We start from the raw sequence: 27,852 nt of genomic DNA on the forward strand, positions 1-27,852 counted from the left end.
TTTTTTATTATTTAATAACGAAAATGCACAGGTGGAGCTATACTTTCGTAAACACAACATCCCTGCATTAATTCCTGTATATTTATTTCATTTTTGCAGGATGTCTGGAGCTGGAATGAGAAACTGGAAAAGACACCGGAGGTAAGGATGGAGGGATTCGTTTCCATTCATTCACTCGTTTGTAAACAGCTTATCCTTTTTCTTTTCTCATAACCCTACATCAACAGGTTTAACAAGGCCTTTTGTCGTACCGTCCGCGCTCCCCCCGTGTAAGACAAAAAGGTTCATCAATAACATGGTTCAAAATAAAGTTTAGTGATTGTGCTTTTAAAACCAAAGTCAAACATAGAACAACAAACATCGACAATGACAAAAATGAATAACAGTGCATTACAAAAAACAAAAACGAACAAACAATAACTCTCAAAATGTGGCACTTTTCCTGGGGCAGTTTAAACACTATGACAATTTACAACCAGGATGGTGGCTTAAAAAAAAAAAAAAGAATTATATTAACTGGCGTAATTTTAAAATTATTCAAATAAGCCAAGGAAGACAAATTTAATGTACCACGATGGATTATAAAAGACAGTTAGATATGTATACACGTGTATGTACATGTCAGCCAGTCCCTTTGTGCCTGGAGTTTCATTACAGTAACAGCTGACTGACAACCTTCTCGCCAGGGTGAACAAAGCCATAATCGTTTTCAGGAGCTAACGGACGCATCATATTGCATTGGAATCAAAACAAAACCGCTTTAGCCCCTCTCATATGCACCCTTCGTTTTTTTTTTTCTTTTCTTTTTTCTTCTGTCTTTTTCTTCTTTAAATGCACATTGAAAATTAAGGTAAATAAATCAAGAATGGTTGGTCAGTTTTCCAAACGTGACTCTGGGTCGGTAGTTTTCAGTAAAAGATACCGCCGAGATGGTCAAACTGCGCTGAAGATGGTTGCTGAGGAACTTTAGACAGCCTCTTTTTTTTTTTTTATCTTCAGCTCTCCACCATCTGAAAAGAAAAGATCGAAGCATTATAGCAAACATCATACAAGGAAACAATAAATATGTTCCATCCAAACAATACAGTATTGTTATTTAAGTATTATTTCTATTCTATTATAGTATTTATTTTGAATTTGCTTTTATTTATATATTTGTTTATTTTATTTTTTTAAATGTTTAAGTTTTTGTAATGTTATGTGCTTTTGTAAAATTTTAGAATTTTGTCAGTTCTTTTTTGTTAAATTTAAATGTATCGTTTTTATTTCAGTTCAAATTTTTCGACTAATTTTATCAATATTTTTTTTTATTTCAGTTAGTTGCAAAAGCAACAATTGTTTCTATCTAATATTTATTTATTTATTTATTTTTAGTCAATTTTTTTTCAGTTTAAAATAAGATTTTTCCTATAATATTTATGTTTCATATTTATTTAAATCACCAAATAATAATGTTAACAGTTTAAATGAACATTAACAATACCTGTCACAATCACTTTTGCAAAATAACAGGGTGCTCTGGTTTGTATCTTGTCCAAATATACATATGGTTAGCTAAAGATTGCTATTGACCAATCAGAATCATGTATTCCTTCCAGTTCCAGGAATATTAGAAGTGAGGACGCACCTCAAGCTCCTCCCCTCCTGTCTGGAAGGATCCTATGGTGTTCAGCCCAACATCTGCAGGGTTTCTGCGGGCCCCTGGAGCCCCTTCACCTCTCCGCCGTCCACCGGACCCTCGAGAGGACAGTGAACTGGAGGAGCTGGGGTCTCTTTCTCCACGAGGACTGTGGACAGCTGGAAAAGATGGGCGACTGTAAGGTAGGATGTCCTCTGATCCTGAAAGATACATGAAAATGACAGGTAAGTGACTTGAATATTATTTTATCATCAGAAAACAGGAGAGTAGCGCAGTACCTGGGTGCTGGCGGCTCTTATGGCCTGCACCGGCATCTTGTTTGCTGCTTTTTCCCGTCTTCTGACCCTTCTGTACATCCTGGCCCTCCCGCCGTTCTGAGGAGCTAGTCCGGGTGTCCGAGCCATCCCGGGGTCTGGGTCCACCCGAACCCGTTCGCTTGTCCTTGCCCTCAGCAGAACTGGATCTGGGCGGCATGGCCCCCCGCGGGCCCTCCGGGATGGTTTTGGCCGGGTGTGTTGGAGACTTCAGCATAGCCGGAGGAGGAATCGGAGGAGGGGGGAGATCTGTGAGAAAACAAAAAGAAAAGCATTTATTTTGAGTGAATATTTGATATGTTTGACATTTTACCTCAAGACAGGTCTGACAATCTGTTACTTGATATCTATTCACATTCCACTACCATAGACTTTTATTTGATTTTATAATTTTGGCTGTTAATGCAGACAACATAAATTGAGCCAGAAGTTTGTATTTTTATTGGATATTTATTTAATAGTAAAAAAAAAAAAAAAAAAAAAAAACTTATGTATATATTTAAAATATAAAAAGGTAAAACAAAAATAGTTGAATTAAGGACTATACTATAAAAGATGTCCCTATTCAAATCCATAAAAGATTTGAATGAATACCAATGCCATTTAAGCATAGAATTATGCATTCTTAGGTAAGGCTTTCAATCTGTTGGCAAGGCTTAATTTTTTTTTTTTTTTTTTTTACTATTTTTAAAATTCTACTTTATTCGACTGATGTTACAACTTTCTCAGGTTTGGACTATGGAGCAAATACTCCTTAGGGAAGAAAAGAAAAGAAGTTGTCATTATAATCATGTATGTTTATTAGCATGGATATCAGAGAGTGTATTGTTTGTGTGTGTACTAATAAATTTGTGCTTGTATTTTTTTTTTATTGGACACAAAAATAATAAATCAAAAGGTGACATTTTAAAAGGGTAAAATCCTGAAAATAAAAACATTTTTGGTAGTTGTAATACAACTGTAAATACAATTGTTTTGAAATACCTCACTTTTTTGAACTGACACGGAAAGGGTTAATACATTGTCTTAATACTTTGTATTTTTGTAGTTGGTTTGTAGCACAGTTTTACTGCACTTAGCGGCTAATGAATCAGAAGTCTCGCACATTTAAAGAAAATAGCTTACTTCCCCGTTGCAAAATAAGGTGGATATTCACACATTCTAGTGTCCTTCAGAAGCAGACGTTCAGCTAATTGACACCAGAACTCATTTGTCTGGCACCCGGAAGGTGCCATGGAAACACAGCTGTGCTGTTGCATCGCAAGCTTCCACACAGCTGCACGCTGGAGCTCTTTCCCAGCGCAGCGTCGCTAGTCAGTCGAGAAACTGTGAATGACGGTTCATCACTGTCACTGGATGTCTCCACACTTCCCCTGCCAGTTATTCAGGGTTCTTTACAATTGCCGTTCTCATTCTTTTGAGCATCGTTTAAAAAAGTTGTCGAGCTCTGTGCGTGACGGATCTGTTAAATTTGTGCCAGAGATATTAAAACCTAATACAATTTCAAATCAGCATGCATATAAAATGACACCCCCAAGTCACTAATACACCCGTATTACGCAAACATTGCGTCACTAAGACTCTTGTTGACAAGTTTAAAAAGTGCTAAAATGGATCTCGGGTGCTGCGTCAACATTTTCACCCGTTCAAGGTCAGAGCACACCTGACGTCCTCACCGAGAACGTGTCTCGTTTTGTCGGGGAGAGCTTAGCACTGCTTCATCACTGCTCTGACACTCAGCAAAATATGAGAAGGGTCAGTGGCTGGTGGACGTGGATGGTTTGTATAAGCCCTGTGGGGTCTTGCAGTAGTCAGGCGGCGGGTCGATGCCAGGGGGAGAGAGACAGGAGCAGAAGAGAGCTGTTAGATTGAGATGAGGGCGGCCTCTCTCTCTCTCTCTCTCTCTCTCTGCTAGCGCTGCTGTCCGTGTTCGTGTGAGAGCGCCTGCACTGCCGTGAAATTACTAGTAGTGTAAAGCATGTCCTTTCTTGCTTAGATGTGCTATGAATGATTGATGTTTAGTGCTTATGACTGCTTTTTTGCACTCAAAAGTTTGGTGTCAGTAAGAATTTTTTTTAAGATATTAATACTTTTGCTCAACAAGAATACACTGAATTTATTAGAAGTGAAATTAAAAGACATTAACCATCCAGAGTTGTTACAAAATTAATGCTCTTTTGAACTTCCTATTCATCAAAGAATCCTGAACAAAATGCATCAATTGGTGAGCAGAACAGCTATCTAAAAACCCTTTCTAACCCCAGACTTTGAACAGTAGTTTACGCCTTTGCAAATGCATCAACTATTTATAAAATTTATGTTTGAAATGATATTATATAATAGTGTTATAAATCAACTCATACTACTTTACACATGTCATTCAATGCATATAATAATGTTATAATTTATAAATTGTAATATATATATTTGATCATTACTAGTAATTGCTTAACATATGCTATTCAAACAGGGACATAACACCTATTTCTAAAGTTTTATTTTGCCTGGCTGCAGTGAAACGAAACAGAACTGCTGTCAACCAACCAGTGTTGCCAAGTCTTCGTTTTTCCTGCAGAATTGGGATACTTTTACTTTGTTGCCACGGGTTGTTTTTTTTTATTCTGCGGGTTACAGCAATCTCCAGTCACGGAACTTACGGTTACTTACACGGTTACTTTTCAGCTGCTTTACAAATTTGCTAACACGTATTTGCTTCAAAACGTTTGAAAACCAAAGATATCCCTCAGCATTCCCGTAGAAAACTTCTCTCGAAATCTGAAAACAAACTTCTAATAGAAACTTGCGAAAGGAGGAAACTAAGACAAAGAGAGAGCGAAGACGTCTGGAAAAGACTGGCTCTTTTCTCTCCAGACAGAAGTGGAGGCAGATGAAAGGTTAACAGGGCCTTCTGGAGAGGAGTTGGAGGAGGACGAGATAATAAGCCTGGTGTCACCCAAAGCACTGAGCAAACAAGAGCAAAATTAACAGAGGCGAGGCGGGGGGAGTGCGTGTCTGACGCCTGCGATTTGGGGGGTTGGTAGGCAATCTGCGTTTCAGATCATTTAGTTTTGCGTGTGTTTGTGTGAAGCGCATTAAAACGACAACCTTGTACTTCTTTTCCGTGCGAAACGTTGTGTTTAAAACCCTCCCACACAGGCCTATCAAATCAAATCACACATTCAACAGAAACTTGAGCTGACACAGACTGATCAATCTGGGTCTCTTCAGCGGCCAACAGCGAACAAAGACGAGAAAGAGGGAGTGGAGGAGATTAGAAGAGGGGGAGGAAGAGAGGGAGAGAAGGACAGATGAGTGGGGCTAGTTGATCTGATAGAGCCGACCAAGGCCTGTGTCTGTCTGATATTAAATCTTAGTGTCAACACACAAGGACAACTGAGTCGATGATGAGACGCGGCAGATGAGACCGTGTGCACACACTCACAAATGCCAGCAGAAAGTTTGGATGCGTTTGTGAGCACTTCCTTATGCAGTTCCACACAGATAACCTGACCTTTCTGAAGCCTTCAGAGACGCTTCAGTGAAGCTTTTGCACCTGCTGCAGTTTCATTAGAGACCGCTGCCGTCCCACTCAACTGACCTCTCCATCCCCCTCGCTCTTTAGATCAAATGTTGGGAAGATGCTTGTTGTCTTATACTCGTCTGTGGGCAGTTGATGCATAGCATCCATGGACTTTTTAATCAACTTTTATATGAATGTATGACCACCGTTTTGAATAGATCACAAGGGCTGTGTGAACAAACTGTTGATGTGTGAAAAAAAAATGAATTGTTGTAATGAATTGGTCAAAAAGACATCAGTGTCACACAAGTTATCTGTTTGAACTAGTCTAAAATCATTCAGAGCTGCCGTTTACACACTGAATAATGTTCACAGCACAGTCATAAGGAAAATACTACTACTACAACTAATAATATATATATATTAGATAAATTAGAATATAATATTAAACTGAAAAAAAATAATGTTACCAAAATGAAAGAAATAATAAAATAATGTAAAGTGTAATGTATATTACAAAATGTAAATAATTTTACGATTAAAAAAAAATATATATTATTTACAATTTAAAATATTGTAACATCATATTGAAACATAATAATGTCAATTATAATATATATATATATATTATAATTAACAATATAAATTGCTAAATTAACTTTTTAGTTTTTATGAAATTAAACTTATTTTGGTAACATTTTAATGTTTGGTTTAAAGTTTTTGTAAAATATGACAAAATATTTACAGTGGTGTTATTTTATAAAATGTTATCATTATTATTATTATTATTATTATTATTAATATAGCACAAATTATAACAACTTATATTTTATATTTTGTTAACATTTTAATGTTAAGTTTAATTTATCATAAAATATTACGAATCATTTAATTTACTTTTTAAATGTATTCTATTTATAAATGGTTAATACTACTACGAATAATAAATGAATACAAATTATTAACAAATATTGCAATTAGTTTTATTTAGAATTTATATTTTTGTAGTAGTTTTATTTTTTAGTTACATTTTATATATTTTTTCTTTAAAAAAGTAGGTAAGATTTTAGTATTCCTGATTCATGACTAAAAGCAGAAGTGTGTGTGGACGTACCCTCTGTGAAGACCTCTCGACGCTGGTAGCCTGTCTGAGCAGCTGGATGTTGTTTTTGTCTCTTTAGGGGCCTCCTCTGACCCGGGGCTGCGCTAACGTTACTGTCTGTGGACACTGGGCTGCCTGGACGGTGTCCCGCAGGGAGGTTTTGGTATTTCCGTGCTGCTGGCAAATTAGAGACAGAGGGTTTGCTTAGTTCAGCTCTATTAAAGGCCGCAGAATTGACTACAAATGAATTCACCCGCTGTAGGATGTATAGTATTACAGGCAGGGTCTCCATCTAAAACAATTATTCCATTTAAATTCATGAGCAAATATTAGGAGTTTTTAATGGGGGAATTCCATATCTTCCACAACTTGGCATTTTTCTAAGTAAAACTGAATATTTTATGGAAAATAATGTAGGCTGGGCTCGAATTTGTCTATAAAAATGGATTCAGGAGTAGATTTATATTATAAAGCCTGTTTTTATTATGCACAATAACATTTGGACGTTTATTAAGAAAGCATATACATTTTACAGTACCTCCAGACACTGGAAGCTGATGGTGGCCTTTCCCAGGATGCTTTGCCACGCGTAAACCAGCATATTCGGCCGCAGCTGCCACGGCCTGGGCGAAATCAGCATCGGTAAAGAAAGATCCGTCCGATGAGCTGACGGCGCTGGAGCGACCCGACGAGGCGTTGTCCTCCTCTGAAGCCGAGCCCCAGCCGTTGATCATAGACCCGGTGACGGAGCTCTCCAGGTCACAGGTGCTGGAGGCCGGGGTCTGTTCCAGGCCCCGCAGGAGAGCCCTCTGCTGGGGCAAGTGCTGCTGGTGAGGGTGGGTGTGGAGCTGGTGGACTCGAGCCACCTCTGCATCCGTCTCGTCACCTTCATCCTCGTCTTCTTCTTCCTCCAGGCCGTCTGTGTCCAGACCCAGGGGGCTGGAGATGTATCCGTACGTGTGCGGAGGGGAGAGGGGGCGTGGTGGAGGGGGTGGGCTCACCAAGAGTCGCCTAATGGGAGGACGACAGATGTCAAATGTATGAAACTGTAAATAGTTAAAATAGAAGAGGATTGTTAAGCTGTTGCAGCTGGCGTACCTGCGCTCGTGTAGGTCAGGGTTCTCCTGCAGCATGGGCTGCATCTCCTCCTGAGGGGACGGGGTGAGGGTCGCGGTGGACTGGTGACTGTAGGACACGGCGGCAGGGGAGGAAGCAGCTCCCCGTACGGGCGGCGTAGGTCCGCGCTCCAGCTCCACCTCTTCCTCCTCCTCTTCTAGCTCGTCAGGTTGGAGATACATACGAGACGGCGGCAAAGGGCACTGCAGGTCTGTGTCATAACTGAAGAGAAAACCAAAAAACAGAAAACATCATTAAATGATCCTTAAATCGCCAACATTTTTGGACACATCTTGCGATCTTTAGGTTTTAACTTTCATATAATGCACAATCGTTTGACCTTTATTATAGATTTATATATTCATGTTTTTTTAAAATATTGTTTTAATAAATCAACAAAATATTAATACAAATTAAAACAATACAATTATTAATCTACTTAAAATTATATTTAAAATAATATTATCTTATTAAAGTTTTATTTATATATATATATATAGATAGATAGATAGATAGATATACACACAATTATTATTAATATTTGTTATTAATGTTATTTTTAGTTTTTTTTCTTTTGATTTGTATTATTATTTATAAATGTAATATTATTACTTTATTTTTTAAGTATTTCTTAAAGTGCGTGTGTGTGTGTGAGTGTGTGTGTGTGTGTGTGTGTGTGTATATATATATATATATATATATATACACACACACACACACACACACAAATATATAAATACATAATAAATAATTTACAAATACTACAAATTCATTTAAAATGCTGTGTGTACATATGATTGTAATGGTTAAAAAAAAATCTGAAATACATAAACTATGAATGTAATTCCTAATGTGCGTTGTAAGCATACTGTACATCAGAAGTGAAAAGCTTTGTGTGTTTCTGTAACCTGTCATCCATCGCGAGCGTGTATTCCTGACATGGAGGTGGATTGACCGGAGGAGGAGGCAACAGTTCAGTCCAGTTCATTGGGTTCTGTTTGAACTGTTTAGTTGATCGCCCACCTTTCTTCTGTCCTTGACTTCCTGTAAAGCAAGAATAAATAATACATATTCAGTGTGATACAAACAGAGCTATATCAACTCCCAGCCCACCATGCCATCCACATTTATAAATTAATTTGATTGCAAACTAAAATACTGAAATAAGTTCTGGTTCATTTCTTTTTCTGTTAGTGTGTTTGCGTGCTTGATGCATGTGTGAAACAAATGGCACTTTTACACTCAGGAGAAGCAACATTAATGACACCCACGCCATAATTGATGTGGTATAAAACGCTTTTGTGCCTTATCTCTCTATTTGTAATTAACGTTGCGCCCTCCATCAAAAAATGAGTCATTTTTCAAAACTAACACTCTCCATTGCCCAGAGGAGAGGTAGAGAGAGAGAGAGAGCATTAAAAAGAGAAACATTGGAGGCCAATTAACAGAAAGGAATTAAAATTCAGAGCCAATGAGCTGTGAGGACCTCCACACACTCACACCTTCTCTTTAATTACCTGAACTTCAAATACAATATAAAAATAGATATGATGCATTACGCCGGCAGCCTTGCATACACCGCAGAATGGGCCTCATTTATCTTTGTCCCGCAACAAACACCGGCTTTCTGACAACATTATCCCCCTTTCTTTGAGTCGGGTGGATGAACGCCGGAGTAATTAATGACGGTGTGGCGAATAGCTAAAAGGGAGGGGGGACAGCCTCCAAATCAGACACATCCCAGAAAATGCGGCAGAGCTTCGAAATCTCCAGGGAACATGGCTTTAACTAAAGGAATTAGTACTGAGAGAGAGATTGTTACTGCCGTTTAAGATCACTCCTGCACCTCAGAAATCATGAGGAAGAATCTCCTCCTTTTGTTCGGACACAAATGTTTCTCTTCGTTCCCCGGAGTTTCTCAACAATCAATGAGTGATTTGTAAATGTCCTGTTTTGTATATGATTTACTGCCTCTTTAAGTGATGAAAAGACTTTGAAATAATGGAAATGAGAAGAAAACAGAATAATGCGATAAATTGCAGGCTAACTGTTTAGGAGGTTATGTCTGCAGGTTTTTAAGACTACTTGGATGAATGGATGGATGGATAAACAACAGAACTTTAGAATGATGGATGGATGGATGGATGGGCAACAAAACGATGGATGGATGGACAGCCGGACGGACAGACAGACAGTTGGGTAGGTGTTTAGATAGATAGATAGATAGATAGATAGATAAATAGATGGATAGATAGATGACATGTGGATGGACAAATAGATAGATATATAGATAAGGGATGGATGGATGGATGGATGGATGGACAGACGGGTGGGTGGGTGTTCAGATGGATAGATAGATAGATAGATAGATAGATAGATAGATAGATAGATGACGGATGGATGGATGGATGGATAGATAGATAGATGGATGGATGGACGGACAGACAGACAGACAGTTGGGTGGGTGTTTAGATAGATAGATAGAGGACATGTGGATGGACAAATAGATGGATATATAGATTAGGGATGGATGGACAGACGGTTGGGTGGGTGTTTAGACAGATAGATAGATAGATAGATAGATGACGGATGGATGGATAGATAGATAGATAGATAAATAGATGGATGGATAGATAGATGACGGATGGATGGATAGATGGATGGATGGACGGACAGACAGACAGTTGGGTGGGTGTATAGATAGATAGATAGATAGATAGAGGACATGTGGATGGACAAATAGATGGATATATAGATTACGGATGGATGGATGGATAGATGGATGGATGGATGGATAGATGATGGATAGATAGATAGATAGATAGATGGATGGATGGATGGATGGATGGATGGATGGACGGACGGACGGACAGACAGATAGATAGAGATGGATGGATGGATGTCTTACCAGAGGTGCTGCTCCCCCTGTCGGAGCTGCTGTAGGTTCCTCCTGTGAGGGCGTCCTGGGCTTGGTTATAGGGGATGGTGCCTGAGACGGGCCCCTCACCTCGATAGTGGTCTAAGGGATTGCAGTCAAGAGATTTTGAGTTTTAGTGTTTATTATACATCCAGGTAAGGCATTATGAGCCAGTCCTTTACATACCAGAGTAAATGGGGGGGATTGTGAAATAGACAAATGAAAGCTCTTATAAAATTCAGACACTTCAATGCAAAATGCTTCAGAGTGGAACATCAGACAGTCGAGTGGTAAAAGGTTACAAAAGGGTTTCAGTCATAAGCTGTTATGACTTGTTGGTGACTGGTTTCAATTGTCTACCAAGTGTGAAATATCACACCCACACGCAGTTAGATTCATGCAAGTTGAGTCAAAAAGCAAACACAATGACCTTTTTAGTGGCTCAATATGAAGCAGCAGATAATGGATAGCTTTGATACCTTTGAGCTTGAGTTACATTCCCCCTTATTTGTACAGTAATCTAAGATCTCTGGCATCACACTGTTCTGAGACATCCAACACTTTACGGTCTACTCTTTACCTTCATCCCCATCCAAACAGTAAAACAACAGCTATAAATATGGATTAAGTTTACTAGCAGAGCACAGAGTTGAATTACACATATACGCAATACGAGCAACCGTGACGGATAAAAAAGGGGGTTAGAATGTGAAAAAGCTACATGTAAGGTGCCAGGGAGGCTAGCAGGAATCAAAATCATGTAACGCTTTTATTGTGGTCTGAATATGAAGAGACAACAGAACAACAAGACAAGAAGAGCAGCAATTTGATGACGCACCTTTGTGGTAAACCGAGAAAAACATGGCATGGGTTTCTTTGAAGAGCATGAGCTAGTCTTTAAAATCAAATTCAAATAAATCTGCCTTTAATTTTTGGGGACCGCATGGAAATCCACAAAACTCACCCTTGTTCAGTTTGTTTTGCTCCATGACGTTATACTGCAGTGGCGCGTTGATGTCAGCCTGTTTTTGAGGCGTTCCCTGGCTGCTCTTCCAGCTCTGCTTCTCATTAAACTCAGCACTTCCTCCTCCACTTCCACCGCTGCTGCTGTTCACGTTGTTGTTGGCCAGGCTGGACTGGATGAGCTGGGTGGTGGCGTAGGGCGTAGGTTGACCACCAGGACCCACGAAACGGCCGTCCTTTAGGTTGGGGCTATTGAAGGTCTTCATCTCGTTGATCTTGTTGGAGAGGTCCACGTCGCTGTAAAGGCCCGTGTCGGGAGCTAGAAGGTTGCTGGCTTTGTTGTCCATCTGGTTGCTGTAGTTGGCGATGCAGTCGGCTGGATGATAGAAGAGGAGTAAGACATTTTGACAGCCAAAGGACTGTTTAGGATCTAAGGATAAACCTGGATTCTGCTATGTTTTAGGTATTGATGTACTGATCAGACAGAAGCGCTTTTAAAATAAGTGGGCATTTATAGAAACTCATCGAGTGAAGACACTAAGCTGGTGAATTCTAATTAGCTTCATACCAACAAGAATGAAAAAGGACACTTGAAACCAGAAATGTCTAAGATAATGTTGAATACTCGAAATATAAGATAACACTCATTTCATCAGAATCAATGACAGTGTACTACGATCCTCCTCCTCCTTCCTCGTCCACGACACAAGCCAAGCGTGTCACTTTGAGTTTCCCGAGCAGCCATGAAAAAGGCATCCCAGCTCATCAAGCAGGATGTTCTAACACGTCCGAATCAAAAGCCTCCGAAACGAGGAACGCTGTAAAAGACCATCCTCTGACAGATCCAATTTTCCCCGGCTCATAAAATATTCAAATCCTCCCCGGGTTCTGAGCGAGAAGCTTGCCGCGTAAATACGCCGGCCTGCCACCTGAAGGATTTCGAGCGTGGCTCGTGTTTCCACAAGAAGAAACGGCTCTGCACTTCAAAGGTTGACGTATCAATGATAAAATATCCCATGGAATGAGACAAACTAAGTCGTCTTTCCAGAGAAGCCCTGTGGGTACTGATCCGGTTAATATCCTGGAGATTTTTTAGTATTTGGCACGCCAGGCAAGCGGGTGTCAAGCTTTTAAAACGTCATGCTGTGAGAATCACTCAACATTCATCCTTCATTCCTGCTTTGATGAAGGCGACAGGGATAAAATCTAGTGTTAGTGAAAACACACTCCCAATAAATGGATATCAAAGGCAAAGCCAAGGTTTCTGGGGTTAAAAAAAGCTTAATCGACGGTTTCTGTGGATGGTCTGAACAGACACAAAGCCTAATCCTCAGGCCTATCCATAAATATGGTAGCTAATTTCTTAAATTCAATAGAAAGACATTTTCTTAAAGGATTGGATGCATTTAAGGGTTCCTTTATGAATGAAATACTCTTAGTCAATGGCTTAGTCGCACTTGCTGATAGCGTAGAACAAAAAAAGCTCTTATAGTGACATTAAAATGAACCAACAGTGACACCGCTGTCCAAACTAAGAGTTGCTTTGTGAAAACTGGGTAACTCTGTCTATTAACGCCGCTCTGTCAGTTTCAGTGTGTGTCTCTTTGCACTAGCAAGTCAACCTGGTGTTCTTTTGTTTGTGAAGTAACTTGCTGACTCCTCAAATAAAGCCACCTGGAGGTGCTCCATCGCTCCTTTCCTCGCCCCCTCTCTTTTTTTCGCTCTCTCAGGTCTATTTTGACCTCTGTAGCAGCTCCTTGTTTCCTGAATAAGCGAGCACTTAGAGAAACTGCATTAAAAGGTTCTAACGGTGGTATGGAAATCAGACGGCTGATTGGATTAGCTGGACTGCAGCCTGCGGGGCCTTTTTCAATATCGGCCGCTTTTATTTTCCCTAAAATGTCCAGGTTCCAACAAATCACACACATGCAGTCGTGTGTCAGAGGAAGGACACGATACTTGAGTTGCGTTCCATTCAACTTGGAAAGTGGGAATTTCCAACTTGGATCGACGTACTAGAATGTACTGCTTCCAAGTTGGAAACTACAGTGGAAATTAATAAGCCCAAACGTCAACGGGATTTTCGAAAACGTCGTTGCACAAACAATGTGGTATAAGGGGGAAATCTGCACCGTTAATGGTAAACGTTTGCTTTAAATCAATTTAAACAAGTCCTCGAGTCACAGTTAATAAATTAAAACCTGCTTTTCTAGTCATTAGCAATTATTTTCCTCATTTAGGAAAAGAACTCTTCCAGAAGTAGTATTTCCTCATTTGTCGCTTAGAAAAAAATTAAAAAATAAAAACCTTGAAAAAAATCTCTACTTGTAAATTTTCCCTCTATGCATAGAGCATAGCATTATGCTTTTGAACACTTCTGCAACAGCTATACTCCTCTACACACACACACACACACACCTGGGCGGCTGTAGGTGGCCAGGTTGCTGTCACTGTTTCCGTTGCTGCCGGTGCAGCAGTTGATGGGGCAGTCATTGTGATTGGAGCAGCTGTTTGGCCAAGTGTCCGCGAGCCAGGGCTGGGTAGCTGGTTCACCTATATTCAACAAACCTGGCCTGGAAAACACAGACACATGGGGATTTATTACTAATGTTAACTTGGAAGTGGTACATGCACACTGTATCATCATGATCAGTAGTGTTAATTGCCGATTCATTTTTGAACTGTTATTGCCACAGTTATGGACAGCAATCGATCAGCCTGACACAGCACCACCGGTGTGAGTTTTGAGCATGGTTAACAGTTTGTCTGACCAATGGCAATCACCAAATGGTTTGGTGGCACGCTTCAGTTTTAAACAGGAAGCCCATCCCATCTCCTTGTATCCCAGTGCATCTCTCAGTGCATTAGGCTGTATCTGTGCTAAATGGATTGCGTTTGCTTGACTTGCTCATGGCTGATGACACCGTTTCCCTGAGGCCCCGTGACCGGATTACCCAAGTGCTAGAGAACATTGCTGCTCCAGCCTGGGAAAGAAAAACCCAAATGAACCCAGCCATCGCTACAGGAAGAGATTGGAGCTCCCAGCGCACGCCAGGGTGTCACAGTCAATCAGCGTGATCTCAAGAGCTGGAGAAGCTCTGTATAAAGGCAGATATGAATTCATCCACTGCCCATAGTAACCGGTTCTATCAAATCTTACAGTTGAAGTCGTTTTTATTTCAGAACACTGATTTATGTTTGCTAGTTAGCTTTCAAGGTCACATTAAAATGCTTCTGAGGAGATGAGAGAAGTTTTTTTCAGGGACGCTTATCAAAGACACAAAAAGAACATCAAAGAAAGAGTTTTGTGCAGTGAATCTTCGACGTGATGCTTCAAAGTAAACGTGGCTTCCTCTTCTGTAGTTCGTTCCGTATCCCTGCAGCAGGGTATGTCTCTCTCTTTTATTTTTCTAACAGACTCTTTAGCTTCAAAAGGTTTAAACCTTTCCTTTAGGCAAGGACAAAGACCCGCTTGATTAAAAGCTGGACTCAAAAGGAAAGACACACACTACGCATCGTCTGCAACTATTTGAACGAGGGGCACAAATGCACACATGGTCCAGTGTAAACGGTGAAATGAATTGGTTGTAAATGATTACATTAGCAGGGTAGAAATGGAGGGCTTTTGTTTCATCTGGATTCTGTGGGGCTCTCTCACTGCACAACCTCCAAAAATGTCTTTGGAAAGACAAAAATGCCCCCTAGTGTCAATAAAATGCCGTTACACCACAGTACACACCCTTCACATGGACACTGTTAGCTTCTGATTATTAACTTCGGAGTGTCGGATAACAAAATGTGTGTTTTATTCAACATCTCACCTTCCAGCACTGCTGACGGCTTCTCCTCCTCTCTGATAGGCCACTGTAGATAAAAGAAGTGACATTAATGAGAAAAATTAACACAGAAAACGTGATTAAATAAATATCTTGCAGTCAAAGGGCAAAGAAAACTTCCACAGAATAGAAAAACTCCTACAGTTTGGGAGTGATGGCAGATTTTTGATTTCCGGGTGAGCTCTTTAACGAGCATATTTTGTTGGCCTTGTATTTTCTTTCATATCTTACAAGCTCCTTGCTTAAAACCAGTGAGCGTGTGGAAATAAAGCTTGTTCGGTTTGCTCCCCTCTCATCTCTTTGATAGAAACCTCACATAACCAGGTGAGTCAACAGCGGTTACAGAAAGATGGCATGAGATGAGATAATGAAAGGGTCTAAGCGTCTTTCTCTGGTATGTAAAAGTCATCCGAGTTCAGTCCTCACGCTAGCCGGCTCCTCTCTTCGTCTAATTGGCCACGAGACTTCTGATGTCACAGCTTTGGGATCATTAGGATCAGCCGCTCTGCCGCTTCTAACAGCCCTCTTTAGTCAAGCACGCTTCTCTTTAAGCATTTCCTCCCTCTCCGTCTTTTATTTTTGACTTCTTTTTATGCTGACAAGTCTATGCGCCTGAACTTCTCTTTGATTATCCATGTAAACTCAGACTGGGGTTCCTTTCTTGTGGGGAGATGTATTTTTAAAGAGAGGCCGTGCCTCCCACGCTTCGCCCGTGTCATATTTGTTTGGAGTTCTGCTGTGCAGAACGAACGTGACTGAAGGGAGTGTGTTGAGGGACACTTCATTACAACGGCGGAGAAACATTATACTGCCGTGCGCTCTCTAACTCCAGCGGGCAGGAAGTCGTCAGGGATTGTGGGAATTCTGGGCATATGTGCTGTGAGGAGGGTGGGATTACCTGTGGGGGTGAAGGTGAAGGAGGGCACTGCAGACACAGAACAAAGAGAGAGAAAAAGAGCACTTTAATTATTCATCAGATTCATAATTATTATTCAGAAATGCATTATTAATCAAAGCAGAACTGTGCATTAAACTTAAATATTTATGCAGTTATTGTAAAAAGTTTTCAAAAAGGCAATTTTGATGATATTTTACAGTCTCTGGTGTAACGAGTCTGTTACCAATTACTCTGAACACTGAAACCTCATCACATTCCCCTCGTCATCTGAACTCTGTGGTTTAACAGTTGTGGGTTTGTGCGGCTGATTAATTGTACATATATCAGAGACAAGAGGAAAATATTGATATTGACAGAGGTTTCTGATGAACTGCAAGGCACCGCAATGCTAGGATTGTGTAGATGATTTCTTTTTTAGCATGTTGATATGCAGTTGCAAGGGTGTTCTTGGAGGTTGTTTACTGGCCTAAGTAAATATATGTGTGTGTGTGTGTGTGTGTGTGTGTGTGTGTGTGTGTGTGTGTGTGTGTGTGTGTGTGTGTGTGTGTGTGTGTGTGTGTGCTCTTGTATACACAACTCTGTATAATGACATGGGTATGATACAGGTATTACAAGATGAGGGTGACCATTTTTCGAAACGCTTATAAATCATACAAAATGAGATTTTTTGAGAAAGTAAAAATGCACAAAGTTTCCTGTGAGGGTTAGGTCTAGGAGTAGGGTTGGTGAAGGGTTTGTACAGTATAAAAACCATTACGCCTATGGGATGTCCCCACTTTTCACAAAAACAAACGTGTGTGTGTGGCTTAATTATAAATTGAAAGAATTATTCCTCTATTTTATCTATTTTTAACATGCACTAAATAAAAGGTCTACTAATACTTGCCACAAAATCTCCACGAAGTTAGACATTTACATATTTAAACATTATAATAAATCATATATAATATTGTATCATACTATACCATAAAAGAATATAATTTTAGTAATAGTAAATGCATATTAATATAATTAAATATAAAACAAACAATAATAATAATAATAATGTATTTTAAATATATAATAAAAAATTAAGTAAATATAATAAAAAAACAAACATTTATATTAAAATAATTCAAATAATAATAATAATGTATTTAAATTGATATAATCAAATAAAATAAACATTTCATAATTAAATACAACAATAATAATAATAATAAATATTATTATTATTATAAGATACCCAAACATGTGACATGTGAACTGCACGAATTCAGCTGCACTCTGACAGTGCACTTTATTAACTTTGGCTTAAATATATTATAATAAATCATTAATCATGTAATATTATATTGCATTATACTTGAAAGTATAATTTATTAATATTAGTATATTAGTATATATTAGTATTAGTATATATTAATATAATTAAATGTAACAAACAAAAAAAATTAAAATACATGTATTTTAAATTGTTATAATTAAAATTAACATATTTACATTATTAACATAATTAATAATATTAATAATATAGCTAATTATGTGACGTGAATTGTAAGAACTCGTGCCAGGCTGCAGTCTAACAGTGTACTTTATTAACTTTGACTTCAATCTATTATAACATATGCCCTCGGTCTGATGTGAAATCTAGTTTCTTTCATGTTGATCAAAGACTTCAATAAGCAGATGAACACGGTTGAATCAATCTGAGAAATATGGGGTCAGAATTCATAATAAACAGCTCATCAGAAACATCAAAGTATCTGTGCAGAAAGCTGCTGCGCGTGATGCTGTCAGGATTGTTTTTTGGCAGTGATACATCAGAATTCAACACCTGCTGTCTTCACCTTCTCATCTTCATGTATTTACGGGAAAACAACCTTTAAAATCGTCAGCCGCTGCCGTCCTTTTCAAATGTCACATTTATCGGCTGCGCTCGTCTGATTCTTGGCAGTGCTTTGAGAAAAGATGAATCTAATAGATTCGGCCGTTTTTTGATGATTTTATCCTCTATGCATGAAGGTTTTGAAGCAAAGTAGATTGATGCTTGGCAGGCCAAATGCAGCATGGGAAAAAGATCATTTGATGGACAATAAATAAATCAAATCTCAGGAGTCTGGGGACGATCAGTGTTTTTAAACAATTTAACACATTCACAGCTTGACGCACATGTACATCACACACACACACACACTGCAAGATTCTCCATCTCTCCCCATCATCCCGTTCCACCCGGAGAGCAGATTCCCACTTCATGTGTTACTATCATCCACCTCTGCTCAAACACGGTCACGCTCAAGAGACTCGCAGCTACTGGTTCAAACATAGCAACCTGTGCTTTCTCGTGGTTTTCACAGTACTTGCAGGAAGCAGGAGTGTCTTTAGTAGCTCAACAGATGCTAAAACCAATGAAGATTGGTGCTACATGACGACTAATGTACTTTTTGCAGTCTCACTTGCTTGAAGGCACAAAAAGCACTACTTTTCTATGTACCTTCTGGGTTATAATATTTAAGCATAATGCATAAATGAGGACCTACTCAAGATTTTTTTCCTGTTTAATGTGTACTGAAAACAACAACAACAAAAAAAACATTTTATTTTAGTAAAATTTGCATTCTGTAAAGTGCAATATATAGCTTTTATACAGTAGTTATATAACATGTTATATACTTTGTTTAATAAGTTAGTATAAAATTAAAAATTAGAATACTTTTGAATATATATATATATATATATATATATATATATATATATATATATATATATATATATATATATATATATATTTATATATATAGAAATTTAATAAATTATCTAAAACATTTTTAAAGTTAGTATAAAATAAATAAAATGTAAAATAATTTATTTCATACTAACATTAAAATACCTTTAATTTATTATACATAATTTAGTAGGTTTTTGTTTGTATTTTTATAACTGAAGCTTCCAAGACAAGATAACTATACAAGTTACATATCCACATGCAAAGCTTAATGTTGAGACCTGCAAACCCTTTTTGTTGTGTGTGTGCGTTTATATATATATATTCCACTAACATTTAGAAAGAACGTCTTTTAAAAAGCTGCCTGTCAGTCTTGTGCGGTTGTTGAAACAAGATGTTGTCGAGTCATCCTGCTAAATGAATTCAGGTGCTCTCAACCTTGAAAAATGGACATATTCATTTTGGCTTTTTTCTGCTCTTGTGGTCGACACGTTCAATTAACTTGAATGCGGCCCAGCCTTGGGAGTCTATGAATGCGAACGCTAATGAATGGCTTGGATCTTTTCCTTTAGATTCCTGCCAATAAACATTCCATTAGCTTCATGTCCTTGAGACACACATCGCGGAAAAAAAAAAACGGCATTGTTCCGTTCGCCATCTCAGTCATCTCTTCAAAGAAAGAGAAAACAGAAAGAAAGCAGAAGCTGTTCTGAATTCAGACTGTAAAGGATCCGCCACGATTCATCAGGGTCAAGAGAGGAAACGGCTTTTTAAAACAAAATCTGAATTGAAATGGCTATGGATCGCGTTTATCTAATTTAGGAAAAGTATTCTCATACCAGCTTTAATAAAAGAGGCTGATGTTTGGGATTAGACCTGAGATTACAAATTCAAACACGAGCAGCTGCACAGCTCGAGGCCAAACACTAAACCAGAGAAAGAAAGAACAGATAACAAAACCATTAAACATCTGCCTCTGACTAACACAAACTCAATATTAAGAGATCAGCTGGAAGTCTTCTGTTTAAGACGAGACACACTTTAATGACAGCTCAGGGATTCATAATTATTAGGTTGGAGTGACTAACCTCCTACTGATGTTATATTTGATGTGTTTTTAAATCATTATATGGGAACAGACTGTTGTGTAGCACCAGCGCTGAAAGAGAAGGGAAGTTCAAGCTGTCTGGACGGACCTTTGCGGATGCCGGCGTAGCTGCTGCTCAGGCCGTTCCTCTTCTTGCGGTGACGGTAAAGCCAGATGCTGAAGACCATGAGGATGATCCAGCAGGCCGCGCCGATGCCCGCGATGAAGGCCGGCTGACGCACCACGTCTGAGATCTGCTGGGAAATCGTATTGTCGTCGTCCAGCGGAGGCGAGAGAACACGGCCTGACGAGTCTGAGAGAAAGAGACCATGAGGAATGAGAAAAAAACATTTGATAGAACCATCACACTGATGCAATAATTCAAGGTCAAATAAACCTGCAGAATGCTGTCAGTTTGCACATAATCCAACTGGGTAAAAATCTATAACTATAATAGTAAAACCAACAGACAACTAAAGAATAATTGCAAACCAAAAATAAATTACATCACTTTCTTTTCTTTCTTTTTTTTCTCAATATTCCATTAAATTTGTAAAACTGTTTATATAATTGTATTTACTAAAATAAGATAATATATTAATTAATAGACATAGTCTGAATAAAAATGACATATTATATCAATATTCTTTGCGTGTCACAGAACTTGTTTAATGCAAAACATTCCTTTAATTTTGTAAAAGCTTATACAAAAATGTTTGTTAATACCAACAGTACTAGCAATAATAATTTTAGTAAAAAATAACACTATAATTCTACTTCAAACATAAAACGGCAACAGAAAAAATATGGATGAAATCACCATTTAGTTTCATTCAGAGATGTTCATTTTTCTTTATGTTTCATAATGTGAATTTTGCTAAATAGTGACTTTGAACTGGAATAAGAAGTTTAAAAAGTGTGTTCAGTACTTTTATATATTATTTAAAAGATGAATTATGAATGACAAGCTGATGTCTGCAGACAGCGGCTCGTCATTCATAATTCAACTTTTACATAATATGTAAAAGCACCAAACACACTCTTTTTTTAATTGTCGATGAAGAACTGCAACCACAAAGCACAAAGCAACTTCTCTTCTGTGCTGTCGCTCTTGGTTGCCCTCTCTTATTTCTACTTTAAAGAGAAACTAGCGCTGTCAAACCGGAAAAAAATCTCATTCCGTTGACTTCTTTCGTTTTTTTCATCTTTTCCCCTTCCTCCCTGCATTTCATGTGGGCGTCACGTTCATCTTTTTAACCATGTTCAGTTTTTGTCTTTTTTGATATTTTTTAGCTGGGGGCAGACAGGTTCTCCCAAAGCCTGAGCATCTCTCTCTCAGTCTGTGCTCTGTACTTCGTGTCTCAGAGGTGTTTGTTGTTCGGTTGTGAATGAGACTCCGCTGACAGGTCAGGACAGGACAGGACAGGACAGGTCAGGACAGGACAGGTCAGGACAGGACAGGACAGGTGTGTAGGAAGCGGAGATGCAAGCAAGCTCACGGAGCTTGGTCTAACACTATGACAACAGTTGCTTTATATCAAGTCCAAAAGTTGATCAACTGTTTTTCTTAGCATACTTTACTGTATGAATCTCTCTTTGTGCATCCAACAGTGTTTCAAAAGACCATTTAATCTCTCTCAGTCAAATGACTGACTATAAACTAGTTTCTGACAGCAGTGATTGGCATCTTATTAAAAGCAGATTTGCATAAACGGATGGCCTATTATCCACCTGTATCCATTGGCACAACCCCAGGCTGTGTCACAATCACTTCCATTCAGTGCAGTTTAACCGCTGCCACCAATGTCTCCAGGCTGAACAAGTTAAAGCTGGTAAGTTAATGGAGAATTAATAATGGAGAATTAAACTTAAAGCAATTAAAGGCTTTGCAGCACTAAAGTAAACTGCACTTTACTTGACGTCTCCTTTATTCTCAGACGAGAAAGAGGACTCTGATAAGGCTGTTTTTGTAAATTACATACTTCTTGATGGATAACCACAAGGCAAGTTACAACCACGCTATTCACAAGCGTAAACTATATGTTTTTTAATGCACAGGCCTTAAATAATGTCCATCTTCACAAACCTTTCCGGGTGTTAAACAGTGCCGGTAGCTGTTTGTTGTGTCTCTGTAACCCGTTATCAGACGAATCAACCATTCATATTGTGCTCTTCTTTAGCTGCTAGTATTGAATAACAGTGGTCTGGCAGAGTCGAGCGTCTCGGTTAACCAGAACAACATCCCGGTCCGACTCACCCAGCTGGAAGGACGTAGCCTCGCTCTTGACCCCGGGACCGGCCCCTGTGCTGGCTGCCACCTCCACCCTGTACGTGACCCCTGAGAGCAGGCCGGGGATCAGAAGCGAGTGTGTGGATCCATCCACCGTGCGGTTAATGTGGTATCGGCTTTCATTACCCAGACACCAGATCTGAGGGGGAAAGTCAAGAAAACAGGCAGTTAGCACTTAATCAAAATTATTTATGTTGAATAACAAGTCTTTTCCGAAAGACTGAACCTTTTAAAGTGATACTTAACCCGTAAAATGTTTGGGCACACCTAATTTATGATTAATATTTTGGACACCTCAAAAGTCTACACAACTCTTTAACTATGAAAAAACACAAATCTAAGTATATAAATTATGTAGTCTCCATTAAAAAAAACTTGTTTTTATTTCATGTTATTATTAACAGCATTAGCATTATTATAATATCATTTGAAGCATAAATAGTAATAGTAATATTTTTTACACACAGGTTTGTACACAAGACTGAATTTATGCTTCACATGATCCTAATAATAATAATAATTGGTAAAAATAAAATAAATAATTTCAAGGACATAAAGAAGTCTTTGAAAAAATATTTTTTAAGATCACGAGAACCATAAATTCAGTCAAGTTTAATCAAAACTGTGTGTAAAAAAAAAAATAATAATTATTACTGTTTATAAATCTGTGCATTTCAATATTTCGTCTACAAAACGTATTTTAAAGAATTTAAACAAAATATTTTTTATCATCATAAGAGGCATAGATTCAGTCAAGCGTTTCAAAACCTATGTATAATAATAATAATAATAATAATAGTGTTTAAATAGTAATATTAAGTTTAAATACATTTTTATCAAAATACTTTGATCATGAGAAGCATTGCTTCAGTAAAGTGTTTCCAAACTTTTGTGTTTGTACAAATATACGACTTGTTTCGCTAACTTTCTCATTGTTACGTACAAATATTTCTTGTCTGAAAATAAAGCGCGACTGTCCTTAAAATAAAAGAGTTAGAGTTTCCTCAAAGCTAGTTAGTCAATCTATTTGACAGCCCTCCTGCTTCAGTTCACACATCAATATCATGTAGCGCTAAAGTTGAAACATGAAAACAAAATGCACCACCCAGAATAAACACTCCCTATCTGCGGTACCCACATTCCGTCATTCTGTCTTCATGTCAAAGGTCTGATGTTCCCTGTTTTGTTTTTGTTGCACGCACCGAACCCTAGTCTTTCCTCCTCTCGGGAAGCTCAGCTAACCGTGGCGTCCAAATGAGCATCAAAGTGTGTGTGCAGCCCTGTGCGTGACCAGAGCTGGGATCAGCCACCCTCATCCTAACACAATCACAGGCCCGGCAGGGGCCCATTCAGCGCGGTGAAATGTGAGATCGGCCCTCGCTGGCCGTCTAACTTCGATTAGAAGGTCAGCGCACTTATCTACGCTGAGCTGTACACAATGACGCATAGAAAAATGGCTTTTTTACATGTTTTTCTATGCTGACGTCCGCTTTTTCGGAAGCGCTAACCAGATTTAGACATCCCCGAAGGCTTCAGAGGGGAAAAAAAGTGGATTATGGGTCGAAAGAGAGAAAGTGAGGTAACGAGAAAGGACGGTTCGACGGTTCTCCTGAGGCATAATGGGGTAGAAAGAATAAGTGTATAAGAAAAGTGATTAGCGAAAATTCCTCCTCCGCCCAATTTAACAAGCATGAAATTACTGACTACCTTCCTTCAACTGCCTGAAAACATATACCTGGAAAATTTACTGGGACTGAATGACTCGAACCGCACCTCTTCTCGTCAGCCACGGCCTACGAACTAAATACCAAAACACCGCAAAGCCATAAAATTTAAGAGCCTGAGAGGAATATCGTATGAGATGGGCTTTGTTATCTTGTTTGAACATGAAGAGCACATTAAGACACGCAGTTGCCGAAATTATATTTGCTAGTACAATTGCGTTATGACTACAAATACAAAAGGGACACAAAAAGATACGAAGCATTTACAAAAAATCATATTCATAATTTGCAAATGCAATTATCTTAATATAATGCACTATGTTTATAAGTACTGTTCTGACAGTCTATTAACCAGTCAAAAATATATTTTGTCTGAAAGTAGCCCTAGTCAAAACAACATCGTACTTTGGTAAAACAAACAAACAAACAAACAAAAACCTACCAAAATAAAACAAAACACAAAACATGGCCTCCGTTATCTTGTTTGGATATTTAAAAAAAGCAAATAAAGACACGCAAGATGAAAATAAGGAGAAAAAACAAAGGGAACGCTGTTTTTTTTTTTTTTTATAAAAAAATGTTAAATTTATATATATATATATATATATATATATATATATATATATATATATATATATATATATATATATATATATATATATATATATATTTATATATATATATATGAATATATAAAACAATTATTTAAATACAGTATTATAATTTATATATATATATATATATATATATATATATATATATATATAATTCCAAATGCTTATAAAGTAATGTTTTGGCATAAATATAATAATGATTAAAAAAAAACCCTACAAGATAAGTAAAAAAAAAAAAAAAAAAAAAAAATCCGTATGATCACGTCTGTCTGGACGGCCATTGTGGTAAAACCGCACGTGAACCACTAGGTGGCAGCATTTCACAACATCTGAATTCCCCCCAATGAAAATCAACCCTTAAACCGCTACACTCTCAGCATTCATTCAGCAGCACATCATAAAAATGAATGGAGTGTGAGCCACTAAATATAATTTCCTCTTCCACTTCCTATTTCCTTCCTCTACAACCATCCTTCATTCTGTTGCTGTTGTTTTTTTTTTCATACTCTCTTTGTCTCTCTCTCTCATTGTCAGTTTCCTGTGGTTTGTACCTTATATTCCTGCACCACGCCGTTCTGCTCCTCCTCTGGGGGCGGTTGCCAGGATACCAGAATAGCTGTGCTGTTGTCTCCGCTTCCCGTTACGGTGACCCCCCTGGGAGCAGCACTGGGCGCTGAGATAAGAGACACGAGCGGGATGTTACACACACCTTACAATATACACGTGTTCTGCATGTGCATATACACCTTAAATTATGCAAATATGCAGATTTCACATGTACATGTGTGCATATATAAACAATATGTAGACATGTATAGGAGTAATGTGTCTGTGTGTGTTCCCTGAAACAGATGTAAGCACTCATTTTAATAGTACACACTCAGCGGTATTAGTGCACTTAAATAATGAGCAGCGACTGCCAAGCATCGTGATTGGACCGTCCCAGTGCCAGATGCTAGCAGAACGAATACTTGAGCTCAGGGTGAACAGAATGTTGTCACTGGACTTCATTTCACATAACTATTATACACTTGATACATGAATGAATGTTAACACAAAGCCCTGCTGGAGTGAAACATTTGCTATATCTTCGCTGTCTCTGACGTTTTGCATTTCAACTGCATAAAAAAGCAGGCGCACACAAACACAAACAGGCAAATTTGGAGCAGACCAAATGGCTGGCGTTCACCAAAGCCACAGACGCCACACCCTCAGAACAATTAGCACAGCAGTTGTTCGAGCCTTCGCTTTTTGGCTTCTTTTTAGCTGCTTGGCTTTCGTGAAGTATTTTAAACGGCCCGCTTTGCCCCCCTCATGGGCCGCGGACCACACGTTAACAGAAATGAGAACTACTTAATGCAGGCAAGTGTCTTTCTGCACAGGTATGCAGAAAACCTGAATGAAGTCTGTGACTGAGATCGAGCCAACCCAAAAAATAAACTCAGGGTCTTTCTATTTCCTGTCTGAGCGGGTACACCCAGGCACAAATGCAAAACTGTTTGATTTCGCCCAGGAATGTGAGTGCAAAAATATTTATAATAATTTAAATTCAATTTATATAATAAATTTTTATATATATATATAATTTTTTTTTAATAAAATAAAAAAGTATTATAAATTGTTTCACACAACGAAACCATATGTGAGCATACAATTGAAAACTGTACATAGAAAAAAAAAAACAAAAAAAAAAACTGACTAAAACCTGGTCTGAAACGAACCCAAAAAAATTTGAATTATCCCAGGAACTTGAGTAAAAAAAACTATTTTATTTCACTATTTTTTACCATATGTGAACCTTAGACTGAAAAATTAAGCATGAAAAAACTGACTGAAACCTCGTCCAAAACCTAATCCATAAATCCAAAATACCCCAGGACTGTAAATGTGATGTTCCATAATATTTATTTTTTTAATTTATGAAACATTATTTATTTATATAACAAATACACATATCTACAGAGCTGGGTAGATAACTAAAAAAATGTAATCCGTTACTGATTCCAAAAATTTGACGTAACGTAATCCATAACATGACACATTTTAAGCAATATAATCAGACCACTTCTGAATTACTTTTTATCTAATTAATCATATTGATTTAAATATGATAATCTTGAACCATATTGATATAAAAATGCACAGAGAAAGAAAATATATTATATTTGTTGTTATTAACATAATGAAGTGTATTAATCCTTACATTATGTAAAGATTTCCTAAACTGCGGTCCGTCAAGGAACTGCAGGGGGTTCATAAATGTAAAGAAAAGCTAATTACGTTATCCTTCAGATTACATGCAATCAGTTACTACCCAGCTCTGTATGTATGTATGTATGTATATATATATATATATATATATATGTATATATATATATGCACATTGCATTGTATAGTGACTACTAAGTGAATGAGACAGAAATGGTGGGACATTATGCTTTAAAGAGCACACAGTCAGATGTCTGGAAGCTCTGCTCACCTTCCTCCAGGGTCCTGGCCACTTTGATGTCGCTGTCGGTGCCTTGGAACTCGTTGAAGAAAGGTCGGACTTTGAACTCATAGGTCACGCCCTTCTTAAGCTGGGTGACGACTGCGCTGTTCTCCCCCAGGGTTCGAACCTCAAACATGGCCCATTCCAGCCGCTGCTGAGCGCCCTCTGGGGACGGCCGGTACATTACCTTATAGCCCTGGATGTACTGAGACTGCTGCTCGACCTACAGGCAAGAACAGGGCAAAAACAAATCACTTAGATGCTGTAAACGCCTGCTAATGATTAGCATTAGCATTGTCCAGGACTAGGAATTTCTATGACATTTATTGCTGGTTGGCTTCACCAGTTTTTTTTTTTTTTTTTGTGGCTTTGTGGGTGTGCGTTGAAATACTTATCCTATGCAGAAATATGAATTGAGCTTCTGTTGACTTCTAATGTGCAAAGATTTTCATATCGGAGGTTATGACATGACTGCGATCAGTCCATGTGGCCGAGGAGGGAGGAGAACTGTACACGCTTGTAAAGATTTTAATCAATTCTTGATCCGCCCCAATAAAAGCAGATGTCGTTTCAGCTGTTTCTGATTAAATACGTATAAAGTGCGAACGACCCAAAATGTTAAAAATGAACATGC

The 27,852-nt window shown here is 38.3% G+C and overlaps 1 protein-coding gene across 10 annotated transcripts in view; it reads right to left on the minus strand.

Moving 5' to 3' along the window:
• Positions 1-294: 294 nt before the first annotated feature.
• LOC113114762 (roundabout homolog 1-like) overlaps positions 295-27,852 on the minus strand; it is a 260,076-nt gene continuing 232,518 nt past the window's right edge. For 4 of the 10 annotated variants that reach the window (XM_026281736.1, XM_026281732.1, XM_026281740.1 and 1 more), the window contains 16 exons: positions 27,207-27,441; positions 25,279-25,400; positions 22,357-22,528; positions 20,209-20,412; positions 16,306-16,332; positions 15,393-15,435; positions 13,990-14,144; positions 11,573-11,947; positions 10,600-10,710; positions 8,600-8,735; positions 7,674-7,913; positions 7,114-7,586; positions 6,588-6,752; positions 1,918-2,202; positions 1,628-1,839; positions 295-1,010 (listed from right to left, as the gene is read on the minus strand). In XM_026281736.1, the coding sequence (XP_026137521.1) occupies positions 996-1,010; positions 1,628-1,839; positions 1,918-2,202; positions 6,588-6,752; positions 7,114-7,586; positions 7,674-7,913; positions 8,600-8,735; positions 10,600-10,710; positions 11,573-11,947; positions 13,990-14,144; positions 15,393-15,435; positions 16,306-16,332; positions 20,209-20,412; positions 22,357-22,528; positions 25,279-25,400; positions 27,207-27,441 (2,970 nt within the window). In that variant the 3' untranslated portion in view covers positions 295-995. Of the gene's footprint in view, positions 1,011-1,627; positions 1,840-1,917; positions 2,203-6,587; positions 6,753-7,113; positions 7,914-8,599; positions 8,736-10,599; positions 10,711-11,572; positions 11,948-13,989; positions 14,145-15,392; positions 15,436-16,305; positions 16,333-20,208; positions 20,413-22,356; positions 22,529-25,278; positions 25,401-27,206; positions 27,442-27,852 lie in introns of all 10 variants that reach the window. The other 6 variants (XM_026281738.1, XM_026281735.1, XM_026281733.1 and 3 more) reach the window with 2 other exon arrangements.

The sequence above is a fragment of the Carassius auratus genome, chromosome 15 (assembly GCF_003368295.1).
Source record: "Carassius auratus strain Wakin chromosome 15, ASM336829v1, whole genome shotgun sequence".
NCBI lineage: Eukaryota > Metazoa > Chordata > Actinopteri > Cypriniformes > Cyprinidae > Carassius > Carassius auratus.